Here is a 14,025-nt window from a genome sequence, read left to right as displayed (position 1 = left end):
CCGAAAAGGGTTGCTGTGAACAGAGCTGTTTTTGAGGAGGTAAAAAGGGTGTTGTTTAACACAACCACTGAGGAAGTTTAACCAAAGTATGTTACAAACTTTACATGAAGACCCTAAAGAACCATACCAACTTGTGGAAAATGGGCATCCGATGACCCCTTTAAAGTCCACAGGAAATGAAAATTCACCCTATCTGTTTTCTAAATGCATGTTATAGATCATTTTGTGAACAATTCATCTGTGCATTCGTTTATTTTTTTATTTTATTTTTAAATTGACCTTGTATAATGTTCAATTAAAATGTCTTAACTGGACCTTCCAGTGAAAATTACTTCTCTCTAATGGCGTATGCCAGACTTATCCAATAATTTATTCCACCTCTACAAGCTCATGTTCATCTGCCGTCACAAGAATCGATGCATAGAACCAAGTTCTAGATTTTTTATTTTTTAATAATTCGTCACACTCGGATGTACATCACAACATGGGGAAAAATGTTGTCGCTAGTTCTGTTGCATCGTGATTTTAACTAATCAAACCTTTGGTTGTCATAATAATTATGTCCGGAAAAATAGAAGATAGAAGGAGTGTTATTTTTGCAATTATATTTCGCTACTGTAGAAGAAATTACGCTTTTCACCCTAAATCGGATCACTACTAGTCTGTATTTAAATTCTTGTCGCTGTTAAAATGAGAGTGGGTGTGCTGTTCTGGGACACAGCTGGTTGGCTCTGTGAATATTTGCATTTGTATAAGCGAGAGTTGGCATAAACGTGGAATGTTTCTCGCTGACATCTCCAGCCTGAACTGCAGCAGCCTCTTTTCACCTCAGCAGAATAACCCATTTAAAGTGGTGAATGAGAGCGAGATGGACAGTCAGGTGCAGGGAAGGGAGGAATGCATTGTAAATCATCTGGGCGCCACACACATTTGCTTTTGAACAGCTGCGTAAAAGATTGAGGATAAAACTCATCTGAAATATTTATCACCCTTTCACTGATCCAGCCCCTTACACATGACAGTCAAGAGAGAGGCAGCATCAATAATTACAGAGGAAGACGCACTGGGAGAGGGAGAGACAAACAGACAGAGCGAGAGCAGAAAGCCCGGAGTGGGACAGCACATCGGAGAGTGAGGCAGATATCTGTGTGTCAGCATCAAAGGGAATAACTCACATGTCAAAGCGAAGATTCTGTTTCTCCTCAAAGAAATAGTCCAGGATGTACTTTCTCACAAAGTCTGGATTCAGGGTGTTGTCAATGACTTCAGTTCTCCCAAACTACACAAAAAGAGAGAGAACAGCTACATGAGAATGAAAAAGTTGTCACAGTGCAGCCACCGGCATCTCTGTCCAGTCCACTAAAGCCCTGTTCTTCTGACTCTGCAGCCATAGGAAAACTAGAGGAGGTGATATTGTGAGAGGTGAAGTATCTATGCTTCAGAATCAGTAATGTGTATGTTTGTGTGGCAAGTATGTGTGCGTGTGTTTGTGTGCAAATGAAGACTACACAGGTAATAAATATTCAGGAATATTCATGAGGTCATGGCTCTGAGCTCATGCCTGGAATGTAAATTTATAATTTATAGTAAAATTACAGGTGGATGAATAACAGTCTATTCATCCACCTGAACATATGCAGTACTGCAAACTTTGATTTCTATGTTAATGTAAAAATAACAGTTTTATATGTGCTATATATGAATTACTGTGCAACCACAAACATTCCCATTTCAATACATTCCTAATGTAACATCCTCTGAAAAAGCAGATAGCCTTTCATTCCAGCCGTGACTCATCTGTAAGAGCAGGTGGAATATACTGCAACAAATATTATTCAGATTTTCTAGACTATTTTAAGTCGTAAAGTAAGCAGGATAAATAAAAATTTAGCATATGGATTCGGCAGGCATGTATTATGATACTAAGGGGGGCAGCGGGTGCTTGAGCCCTCCCCAGCTCTACAGCGCCCCACTATTTTCCCCAATGTAAATCTGTGGTGAAAAATGGAACTGCAGTGCGCACTAATTAAGAGCCACTGGGGCAGATTTCAGACTGCCCTGCTCATTTTTACGTTACCTTACGTAAATCTCGCTACAGACCCAGACGATATAAATCATCTTCAACTGTGTATATTATTCTGCATCAGGTCAGCAACTAGTTGGCATGCCTTTTCTTCCTATGTGGAGTAGTGTGTCAAATGAATAAAAGTATAATATGCTCAAATGATATGCTCTGTTGTGTTTGTTTCATGTTTGACTTACTTTTCCTCACTGGAATTCCTCTACAACTTGTAATATTTTAAAGCTACATTTGGAGGTAATAAATAAGGCAATTCAAAAATTGCATATGTTGTGTCAATCCACATTGGAGAGCCACCCTCAGACTGAATAATGCAACCCTTAACTGTCAAAAGTGTTCTGCGTGTGTTCAGCGATTACAACATAAAGCTTACAAAATGTTTAAACTGGCGCTAAGACCCAGAATCTGCCCTACCTACATTTTTGGTCAGGAGCCGCTACTGATTGATTCACTAATGGTATAAGCTCCTCTTCATCTTCTACTGTCTCTGTATGGATGTGTCCATTGTTGTTTTTATGTATGAAACTTAAATCAGAGTTTGGAGGAAGGAAAAGGAAACAAGAAAGAAGGAAATGAAATGAAATGAAATGAAATGAGAAGAGAAGAGAAGAGAAGAGAAGAGAAGAGAAGAGAAGAGAAGAGAAGAGAAGAGAAGAGAAGAGAAGAGAAGAGAAGAGAAGAGAAGAGAAGAGAAGAGAAGAGAAGAGATTACAGAAGCCTGTCATCTTTGCACTGTATTCTTGAAGGCTGCTCTGCAGTCGGTTCCCTCAGCTAATTGTGTTTTCCATGAATAATTAAACAAGATGAGGCAGATGAGAAATGCATAAATAAATGAATCACTAGAAGGGTGTTACAACACCCAGGCCACGCAGAAATGAAGGAGACAGCTTATGAGGGATACGGAAGTGATGTGTTGATTTAAACATACTGTAGGTGATTTTGAAGACCACAGTGATCTTGTAAAAAGGATAAAGAAAAACACTGTATCACAACAGTCTGACTTTCTTACAAACATGCAGTGCAATATAGTTATAGCCTACCTGAGGCATGTCTGTCTGACGGTCTCTGCTGTAGTTTAGATATGCAAAAACTCTAGAATTAAACGATTTTTTCCAAATCACATAGCCTGAACCACAAATAGTCCTAATCTATTAAAAAATTAGATTAAATTTATATTTCAAGGCCATAAACATAATGACTAAACATTCTCAAGCAAGGCTCTGTGATAGCAGAGCACAGTCATTAGCATTCACAGCATAATGCTTTATGTACTGCTAATAAGACCTCACAGTCTGGCTTTATTTTATCATTTCACCGGCTGCTATAAATCATTCTGTTAACCTGCTGTATATAGAGCCATAAAGCCTTTTATGTTTGTCATATGGTGCATTATTCTATTCTGCAAGTATTGCACTGGTTTCCAACATCCTTTTTGTCTAAACTGTTTTTGGAGAGAAATCCCATCGGAGAGAGGAGATGCAAAGAAAAACATTTAACTTATATCACCAAACTGCTTTTGGAAAACCTTTACCACCCACTGAGACAAAGCCAAGGCAGTGAAAAGGGGCTGAAGCGTGTTGCTCACTACTGTGCAAAACAGGAGAATTAGCACAAGGTCACATTCAGAAATGATTTGTAAATTTTAAACCTCGCAATAGCAGTGATGAGACAAAAATATCACAAGAGGTGTAAAAAATGAAGGTTAATAAAGTTAATGAGGATGCACAGAAGAGAAAAATGAAGAGAAGTTATTTTTAAAATGACAAACATGCAAAAGTTCAAGCTTTAAGTGAAAATTTATCATCATGTGATCTGATTGTCAATAGTCGATAATATAAGAAGGAAAAAAAATCTGTGACTTTAGAAAGTGAGATTTAAAGGTGAACTAAGTAACTAAGAGTCATTGGAATGGTTATATGACTGTTTTTGGGTTGAATGGTGGTCTTCTCGCACCCCCCGAGCGCCTGGCCTGTGAGCGGAAAAAACACACTTGCAACTTTGGGCCGCCGGGCCGCCGGCCGCAGCGTCAGAAAGTATCGCGTGATATCAGGTCTCGCGATGTAACGAATTGCTTTACGGCACTGCACACATACACTATCTAAACATTTATATGCTGGCCTTCTGTTTATCATACATACCTCAGTGGACATGGCTCCGTGCGTTCGCCGGCTTCTCTGAAAACAAATGCACAGGACCAGCGGGAGAATATGGTAGACGACGAGTTTTGACGACAGTGTTGTCAAATATTTATTCCGAAGCTGTAGGGGGAGCTCTATAGATAAACCCGCGAGCAAAAAGCGAGAAAACAGCGAAGAAAATGCACAGGATGCATTCGCTGTTTTCTCGCTTTTTGCTCGCGGGTTTATCTATAGAGCTCCCCCTACAGCTTCGGAATAAATATTTGACAACACTGTCGTCAAAACTCGTCGTCTACCATATTCTCCCGCTGGTCCTGTGCATTTGAAATCGGCAAAGCTGCATAATGCTGCTTTAAGATATTTGGGATTTCTAGACATTTTCATTCTAATTTTATGAGAAAATTGAAGTCTGCACCAAAGATATACCAATTACGACACAGAGAGGAACAATATCATTTCAATCACTTTCAGAGCAATTTTCTTGACAGCCAGTCAGAATCTTAAAAGAGCTTACTGGTAAGCGTTTAAAGCAGTAGACAACATAATGCTAATTATAACAGTGTTATCGTCCATTAGTGTTCACGCTAATATAATTATCATTATAGTTATCTTTATAGTCATCATTCTTGATGTGAACAGGCCTTTAGGCCTTAAAGGAGAACTCCGGTCAATTTTAACATTGAGCTCATTTTTTTGTAAATTTGGAGTGCTGTCAATACAGAGAACAACGACAAAAATCGGTGTTGCCTACACCGTGTTATCCTCTTTTTAAAATTTGCACCCTGTTGACTTCAATGGGGCAAGTTTTAAACCTGCTTTTAGCCTCTTAACATCCTTGATGTGTCATTACAAGTGCCCAGCCATGTGAGTGATTCCTTCAGAGTGATCACGGGTGAATCTGACTGCAGTAGATGTGAAAGATATTAATAAAAATGATGTTATTTCAGCCAGCGCACATACCTGTATTTACATCCTGTTTTCGGTCGAAGTCCATAGTAATCGATTGTCGAGTGATTTTAAAATAAACATTTACAACTGCAAACCATGTTAAACTTTCTTAAAGGTGTTAAACATGATTTTTTTTTTTTTATTAGAATGCCACTCATAAAATATCCCTTAAATCCCTTAAGTAAAATTTTTTGTTTAGTCAGGCGAAAGCCACTAATGCGCTTTCTGCTTGTCCAGCATTCCTTGCAATCATGGGCAGCTCTTACACTGAGAGTGTGGTAGTGGAAGCATTATCATTTATGTTTAACACCATTTTCAGCTTCATCAGTAGTTGTCAGGTTGGGGTGTGAAAACGCTATTTTGATTTAAAAAGGGGCGTGTCTAACTCAGTCAGGAGGAAACTCCAGAAAGGATGACACCACTTACTGTACAGAACCTTTAAATAATATATATATACAGTATATTTTATTTAAGCAATAAGGTACGAGAGGCTGTGCTGTATCATGAATAAGTCACGGCTGAAGGGCATTGTTAGGCACGACGCGAAGCGGAATATTTATAAAACGGTTAATTCCAGTCCTTAAATTCTGATTGGTCAATAGGTTTTATTCACGATAAAACACGGCTATGACCGCTTCACCCTACGGTTCTATAGCCCTGTCCCAAATGGCACCCTAACGGTGCGTGTCTACTGGCACAGAGCAGGCGGAGCGGAGCTAGCGTTTTCAATTCATTCCTATGGAAGTTGAGCTTCACGCTCGCGCAGTGCATTGTGGGATTGACAGCGGACCGGAGAAAGTGTTGAGAGCGTCAAAAGGTTGGGCAGTTCGGTCAGCAGCCAATTGCTGTGAGGTTCGGGATGAGACATCTGTCTTTAGAGTTTAAAAATATGCAGACTGTGCCGGTGTTATTGCTGGATTTAGTATGTAAATCGTTTTGTTTACGAATTAGAGGCTTTACAGTTGTTATACATGTTAAATATTTTATTTGGATGTGTTCATTGTGATTATATTGGCTGGGTTTATAAAAGTTTATAAAACTGAAAGGATATCTTTGCTTGGTGCATTTGGAAACAAAGCTTGTCTATTTCTAAATGTAATCGCGTGCATCTCTGATGATTATACTGTCCGTGTGTTGAAAAAAACTTAGATTAAACACAACCGACACACTCCAAAGCGGAGGCGTTATAGCGTTGCCAGCGGCACAGTTTTGTCGCTGTAGTGGACACGCACCGTTAAGGGGTTTTCCCGTGCCATGACATGTTAATCATTTGTCAGTTGCGTCTTGCTTCTCTTTGTTTACAAGTTTCAGTCGTTTCAACATAAAAGTCTTCTCTACTGACTGACTCACTCATAAAGACCGTCTTTGCCGCCATCTAATGCCGAAATAATGTACACTCTTTAGCCGTGATTTATTCACGATACAACATAGCCTCTCGTACCTTATTGTTTACATATATACACTCACCTAAAGGATTATTAGGAACACCTGTTCAATTTCTCATTAATGCAATTATCTAATCAACCAATCACATGGCAGTTGCTTCAATGCATTTAGGGGTGTGGTCCTGGTCAAGACAATCTCCTGAACTCCAAACTGAATGTCAGAATGGGAAAGAAAGGTGATTTAAGCAATTTTGAGCGTGGCATGGTTGTTGGTGCCAGACGGGCCGGTCTGAGTATTTCACAATCTGCTCAGTTACTGGGATTTTCACGCACAACCATTTCTAGGGTTTACAAAGAATGGTGTGAAAAGGGAAAAACATCCAGTATGCGGCAGTCCTGTGGGCGAAAATGCCTTGTTGCCAACTTTGACTGAAATAACCACTCGTTACAACCGAGGTATGCAGCAAAGCATTTGTGAAGCCACAACACGCACAACCTTGAGGCGGATGGGCTACAACAGCAGAAGACCCCACCGGGTATCACTCATCTCCACTACAAATAGGAAAAAGAGGCTACAATTTGCACGAGCTCACCAAAATTGGACAGTTGAAGACTGGAAAAATGTTGCCTGGTCTGATGAGTCTCGATTTCTGTTGAGACATTCAGATGGTAGAGTCAGAATTTGGCATAAACAGAATGAGAACATGGATCCATCATGCCTTGTTACCACTGTGCAGGCTGGTGGTGGTGGTGTAATGGTGTGGGGGATGTTTTCTTGGCACACTTTAGGCCCCTTAGTGCCAATTGGGCATCGTTTAAATGCCACGGCCTCCCTGAGCATTGTTTCTGACCGTGTCCATCCCTTTATGACCACCATGTACCCATCCTCTGATGGCTACTTCCAGCAGGATAATGCACCATGTCACAAAGCTCGAATCATTTCAAATTGGTTTCTTGAACATGACAATGAGTTCACTGTACTAAAATGGCCCCCACGGTCACCAGATCTCAACCCAATAGAGCATCTTTGGGATGTGGTGGAACGGGAGCTTCGTGCCCTGGATGTGCATCCCACAAATCTCCATCAATTGCAAGATGCTATCCAATCAATATGGGCCAACATTTCTAAAGAATGCTTTCAGCACCTTGTTGAATCAATGCCACGTAGAATTAAGGCAGTTCTGAAGGCGAAAGGGGGTCAAACACAGTATTAGTATGGTGTTCCTAATAATCCTTTAGGTGAATGTATATTAGTGCTAATCATTTATTGAACATTGGTGTCTTTTATCAAATTAAATATTTAAATCAAAGCAATAAGCATTGTTTTACTACATTTAAGTGGATTTTGCACATAAAAATACGCTTATCCATGGTAAAATCTCTGTAATGTGTATAACTGAGTGGTTTCATTGCTTATTAATGTATAAAGAATTTAATACAAAAAAACAAGAAAAAAGTTCAAAGAAAGTGTAATACAGTAGTGAAACCACGGGCACAATCACTCAGTGAAAGTAAGGTGCTTATGCTGTGTTAGTAACAAAGAGAGAGACACACATACGCCCAAATCTCCTGCTGAGACAGAGAAACGCACAAAGAAAACTCCATCCTTATCAATCCCTTACAGCTTGACTGCCTCTTTTCCACAGCGGTCGGTATTATACCCAAACAAGAGGCATCTTACATGGGCAGAGGCATGGAGAAAGTCTACGCAGCTAATCGGAGTTAGCAACCTGCTCAGTGTTATGTAAACAGTCGTCTTTCATCATAGGAGAAAGGTGTTCCATCAAAACCCGCTATGAAGGAGGAGGATCGACACCAATTCGGTTTTATTTTGGGTCAAAAAGTTGTTACAGCTCCTCATGCGCACATCGTGACATTTACGACCGCTTTGACGCATTCACGTCGGCCTTGAAAACACCTGCTGGAACAACTGTCACCTGCTAATAAGGGATTTAATTAAAAGGGTCTCTGTAGCACAAACCAAAACTTGCAAAAAAGTACCGCAATGCGATTTTTCATATTCAGGGTCTTTTTTGCAAGCTCGGTGATGGATATGATAGCCCGAGGATGTCCGTTTTTCAGCTGATTGTAATGACCTGCAAAATCCAAAGGCCGAGTCCTCTAGCTCAGCACAGCTTAAGTGTGAAAAATCACATTCAATGAGCTGGGAAGCATTACAAATGCCCTGGCCTGTAACTTTTGAGCAGGATCGACTTTAATGCTAATCACTAACGGAAAGTGTACAATCATCTTAACAGCCAATCACTAAGGGCCATGGGGACAGATTCATGAATATTCAAACGGAGAATCAATGGGCAGTGATGGGCACCAGAGGGCTGTTGAGAGAGTGAAGGGGGCGAGAGACAGAGAGGATATGCAGAGCTGATTAGGGGAAATAAGGGAGTCTCTGTCAGAGCTGATTGTAGGTTTGTTTCCGAACGTGGACACCTACCTCACGCCACTGCTTAGACTCCGCTCCCTGAGTGTACAGAACACACACTGAGAAGACGAGAAAGGGAAAAAAAGAGAGAAATCAGCATCTATTTCATTTTTGTTTTTTTTTTAAGCTTTTAGGTTACAGTTACTGTAGATAAAATCTCTGAAGAACAGCTTAAAAGCTTGAAGCTAGTTCATGATTAAAACAAACTTTTTTGAATCAAATCAACACGTTTACCTAAACTAACACTGATTTAATGCTACAAGGTAAGTTAAACAGACCCATGGAAAAGAAACGTCTCAAATGAGATCTCTTTTTAATGTTAATTAAATTGTTTAATTGTTTCTTAAAGACAGCAATTAAATTAGACAGAGAGCAAATGGAGTTTCCTGCTTACATTTTACTCCTGAGAAATAGACCTTATCATTTTCTATCATTATATTCTTCCAATAAATGGAATGTTTTTAAATTATTTTATACAATTATTTTAAAATTGATACTCTGTACAATGTAATCTGGTGGGTATATTATTCATTTCTGATTAAGAATTTTAGGAGAAAAATATTAAGATATATTAAGTATCTAAATATTAAGTTAATATTTAACCCTCAAGTTCCATGAAAAAATTAAAAACATTATTTGAATTTGGGTTCTCAGATGATTCAACAGACGGTTAAAAGGTCAACATCTAACTACTGGGTTTTTAAGGGGTCAAGGACAAATTTTGAAGGAAAAATAAACAAGGTAAATTTTAAAATTATTAGTTTTACACACACTCAGTACTGTGGAACATGAAGGTTATATAAAACCGAACTGAGAATTCTAATAATTTAATAATGTTTAACATCAAGTTTCATTGATGAAAAAGCAACTCTTTTTTGCAAGGATTAGAATTACAAAGGAGGCCAGACTATTTGACCTATTGCTCTCTATTTCATAATCTCATGTCTTCAGCGAGAGATTTACTGTACACAAGTCCCCATGACTCATGCAGCATTTGTATTCAGGGGGCTGAGTTCATGCTCTGCATATATTAAGCACTTCTGCATTTTTCTTGATAGTGAAGAAAAGCTGTCACATTGTGATGCAAATTCTATGCATGTGTTTTAGGCAACTTGGAGAAATAGCAGAGTAGACAAATTGCAAAGTGTAGAGAGCGTAAGAAAGTCAGAGAGGTGTGTGGAACCTGAAGAGAACCTGAGAACCTGAAAACATTTCAGTGAGGTACGAAGCCTGGGGAGCGAGATTGTATATGTGTGGCAAAAAAAATAGATTTTAAAGAGATTTTAGGTTAAAAAAACAAGTACTTCAGCCATGGAAAAAATAGGAATACTTACAAGGATCAGACTTGGAGAACGTGTCTCGATCTAACAGGTTTCTGGGGAAACAGGAGAGGAAAAAAAAGTAAAATTAAGGGCTGATAAACTAAGTCACTTTGCTCAAAAAGTTCAGGAATACAATGAATAAAAGGCCTCACAAATAAACCAGATGGAGTTAGCAGCCACAAAACATCTTTTGACATGAGATTTTGTCAATGTCACTGTGTTTTGAAGCAAATTACACTTCCATCATGATATATGAAATAAAGAAGGCATCTAGCTTTTTTTAATGCATGCACATTGTTTTCCAGTCAAAAATTCTACATTTGGCTCCATGAAACATTAGCAGAGCACAAACACAAAATGGAAGGATCTCTATTCTCAATGCTTCATAAAACACATACAAAAATAAATAAAAAATATGCTCAAAAACTGAACTGAATGTAACAATTCTGCATCCCATTCAGCTCTTGGCATCTAATCTAATTCTCATAAAATGGATCTTTGAATCAGAGCTGATTGAATCAGAGAGTGATTCTGTCACACAGGTTCAATAGACTCTCTGAGAGTCTGAAATCACTATAATAGTTGCATGATTACACACATAGAAATTGAGAGGGGCTCAACAAAAACAATCGGTTGATTCGACAGGCTTGAAATTTAATTTCTGTCACAATATCACTGTCAGAGAAACTGGTTTTTGATTAAATTGTAAATGTGGCTCTGGACTATATAATGGCTGTTTGAAAATGAAATTGTTCTCTAATACAGATGACTGTCAGCTACAGGTTGTTAATGTGTGCTGTCATATCAAACCTCTAACAGGCAAAGACAGGAGAAAAACACTGTCACTTCTCCTGCAAATGAAAACCATTCAAATGAGTCTCTCAATCCTTCACCAGTGGCAAATAGAGCCTTTAATTAATGCGAAAACCAATAATTTAACTGCACCCAAGCAGTGTTTTAGAAAAACAGGGGAAAAATCCTCACATAAAAAAATAAATAATTGAACTTAAAGTAATTTTTCTGTTCTCTCTGTATTTTAAAGAGGTCCCATTAAAATATAGGGATGCACGATAAATCGGCCACCATATCCGTATCGGCCGATATATGTTCATTTTTTATGTTAGCGTTATCGACCTGATAAAAAGATTTGGCCGATATATTAAAGCCGATAATTAATGGTTTATTTCCTTCAGCTGAGATGCTTCAGATGCGCACTGTTCGCCATGATGGTTTTGAATTGCTTGAAATATGATTGGAATCACTTTGAAAAAGGGAAATACGGTTAAGTGCAACATGTGCAGCACAAGTCTGTCATATAGGCTACATAAAATTATAATGAGAATATTATAATTGTGTGCTTGGGACATGAATTTGGATTTAGATTTATCCGCCAATATATTGTTTATCAGCTTTCAAATATAAAGAGTTATCGGTTATCGGTATTGGCTGAAAATCTGCACTATAAGGGAGAATCAACAATATTCTATGATTTGCGGGCTACCGTTAAAACACTTCTGGAAAGCCTGCAACTGAAATGGGCTTAAAGGGATAGTTCACTTTGAAATTAATTTTTGATATGTTTTAGCTTACCTCAAGGGCATCCAAGATGTAGGTGTCTTTGTTTCTGCAGTAGTTTCAATTTTGATATTTTTAGGTCAAACCGTTCTTGTCTGTCAGTCATATAATGCAGGTCTATGGTCACTGTCTCAAAGAGCATGCACAGAGTCCAAATTAAAACAATTCCCTATCGTCCAAATGAAACAATTCCCCATCATAAGTACACATTGATGGCCTAAGACACGAAACGAGCGGTTTGTGTGAGAAAACGAACAGTATTGATATCGTTGTTATCTCTTGAAAACAGCACACGTCCAAATGATCTGACGGCGCGAGCGGGTATAGATATATACATAGATGTCGCCTTGGCTACTGCAGTTCATTGGAACGAAACCGTAGCCAAGCGACATCTAGTGTATATATCTATACCCACCCGCGGGCGGGTATAGATGTATACACTAGAAGTCGCCTTCGCTACTGCAGTTCATTGGAACGAAACCGTAGCCAATGCGACATCTATGTATATATCTATACCCGCCCGCGCCATCAGATCATTTGGACGTGTGCTGTTTTCAAGAGGTATAAACGATATAAATACTGTTCGTTTTCTCACATAGACCGCTCGTTTCGTGTCTTAGGCCATCAATGTGTACTTACGATGGGGAATTGTTTAATTTGGACGATGGGGAATTGTTTTAATTTGGACTTTGTGCATGCTCTTTGAGACAGTGACCGTAGACCTGCATTATATGACTGACAGACAAGAACGGTTTGACCTAAAAATATCAAAATTGAAACTACTGCGGAAACAAAGACACCTACATCTTGGATGCCCTTGAGGTAAGCTAAAACATACCAAAATTTATTTTCAAAGTGAACTATCCCTTTAACTGTCTGAACATATAGAAGCTCTGACAGATCTGTAATGTTCAAACACAGACTATAAATTCAAATTAACTCCTTTAGGCTCTGAGGCAGGACTGCATTCTAAGAGTAATCTTAGAACAGTAGTTTAAATGTCTGAGGTTTGTGAGAAAGGATTAAATTTAGCCATAAAAGACAAGACATTAATTATAGATTTACACATAAATCATTCATCAATGCCTCGCTTGTCATGTCATTTTTTTCTGAGGTTCACATAGAAATGTTAGTGAAGCTACTAAAGAGACTAATATCAGTCTTAAAGGTACAATGTCTGCTGTGGAATGCAAAAGATGATCTTCTTCAAAATATCTTGCGTTCCACAGAAGAAGAAGAAAAAAAGACAAACCGAGTTGTCTCAAAAATAAACGCAACAATGGAATTTAATTTAATTTACCAATTAATGTGCTGTAGGAACTGAGAGCTAATTAGGAAAAAAAAAAACACTATTTGTTTCCAAACTGAAAAAAGAACCAAATTCCAAATCAACACTCATGACCCTAAATCAGATGATCTGCCATTTTGAAACTAACTGATTTTTCAACATATAAGACAAAGAACGCTTGTAAGATATAATCCCAACTAGAGAAAGAACACTTAAGAAGTCAAGTTTAACTAGACAGGTTGGTTTCTGAGACAGCACATCTTGAGTCTCCCAAGGTAAATCATGAGTTTAAACCAAAGCTGGTTTGATTTCCAAGACAGGGACTTTAAGCAGACCTTCTCAAAGACCTCTGGCCTTTCCCTTAAATGCAGGACCAAAAAAATCATCTCGAAAATCCACAGACTGCCTTTACACATCAAAATGCATCAGATCATTCCAAAACAATGGTAAAGGGACTTATAATCAAACATTGTTCAACTGCATAACCTATATGTGGCTATTATGATGTATTGGGGGTGAGTCTTATTTGATATCATGAGAATGTTTTCTCATTTATTTAATTATTGTATGAATCAAATCTAAATGTATCGTACTCTTATTATAGGTATCATGTCTAAATTGTACTCTACTTGAGTGGGAGAGTTAAGAGACCATGTGGCTAATCAGATAACAAGTAGTTTATGTGAGGTGAGGAGAAATAGTCACACCCCGAACTAAAGACAATGTCTTATTGAACTCCTCCATAGGGTTGGACAGACCTCTGAGTTTAAGACGAGATGACGAGACAAAGATCCGATATTAAGACCTAATAGCTTCATGCAAGCCATCTGAATACTCTCGTATCACTTG

The 14,025-nt window shown here is 38.5% G+C and overlaps 1 protein-coding gene across 2 annotated transcripts in view; it reads right to left on the bottom strand.

Moving 5' to 3' along the window:
- Positions 1-14,025, bottom strand: part of cpne5a (copine Va) — a gene marked incomplete at its 5' end in the record, with an annotated part of 79,588 nt that overhangs the window by 55,521 nt on the left and 10,042 nt on the right. Inside the window, 3 exons of one of the 2 annotated variants that reach the window (XM_081349880.1) lie at positions 1,176-1,279; positions 9,004-9,050; positions 10,326-10,366. In XM_081349880.1, the coding sequence (XP_081206006.1) occupies positions 1,176-1,279; positions 9,004-9,050; positions 10,326-10,366 (192 nt within the window). Of the gene's footprint in view, positions 1-1,175; positions 1,280-4,218; positions 4,329-9,003; positions 9,051-10,325; positions 10,367-14,025 lie in introns of those variants that run through there. The other variant, XM_081349881.1, reaches the window with a different exon arrangement.

This window comes from Scardinius erythrophthalmus (assembly GCF_964197995.2).
Source record: "Scardinius erythrophthalmus genome assembly, chromosome: 20".
Taxonomy (NCBI): domain Eukaryota; kingdom Metazoa; phylum Chordata; class Actinopteri; order Cypriniformes; family Leuciscidae; genus Scardinius; species Scardinius erythrophthalmus.
Note: the sequence above shows the minus strand (reverse complement) of the source record. Positions and strands in the feature narration are given on the sequence as shown.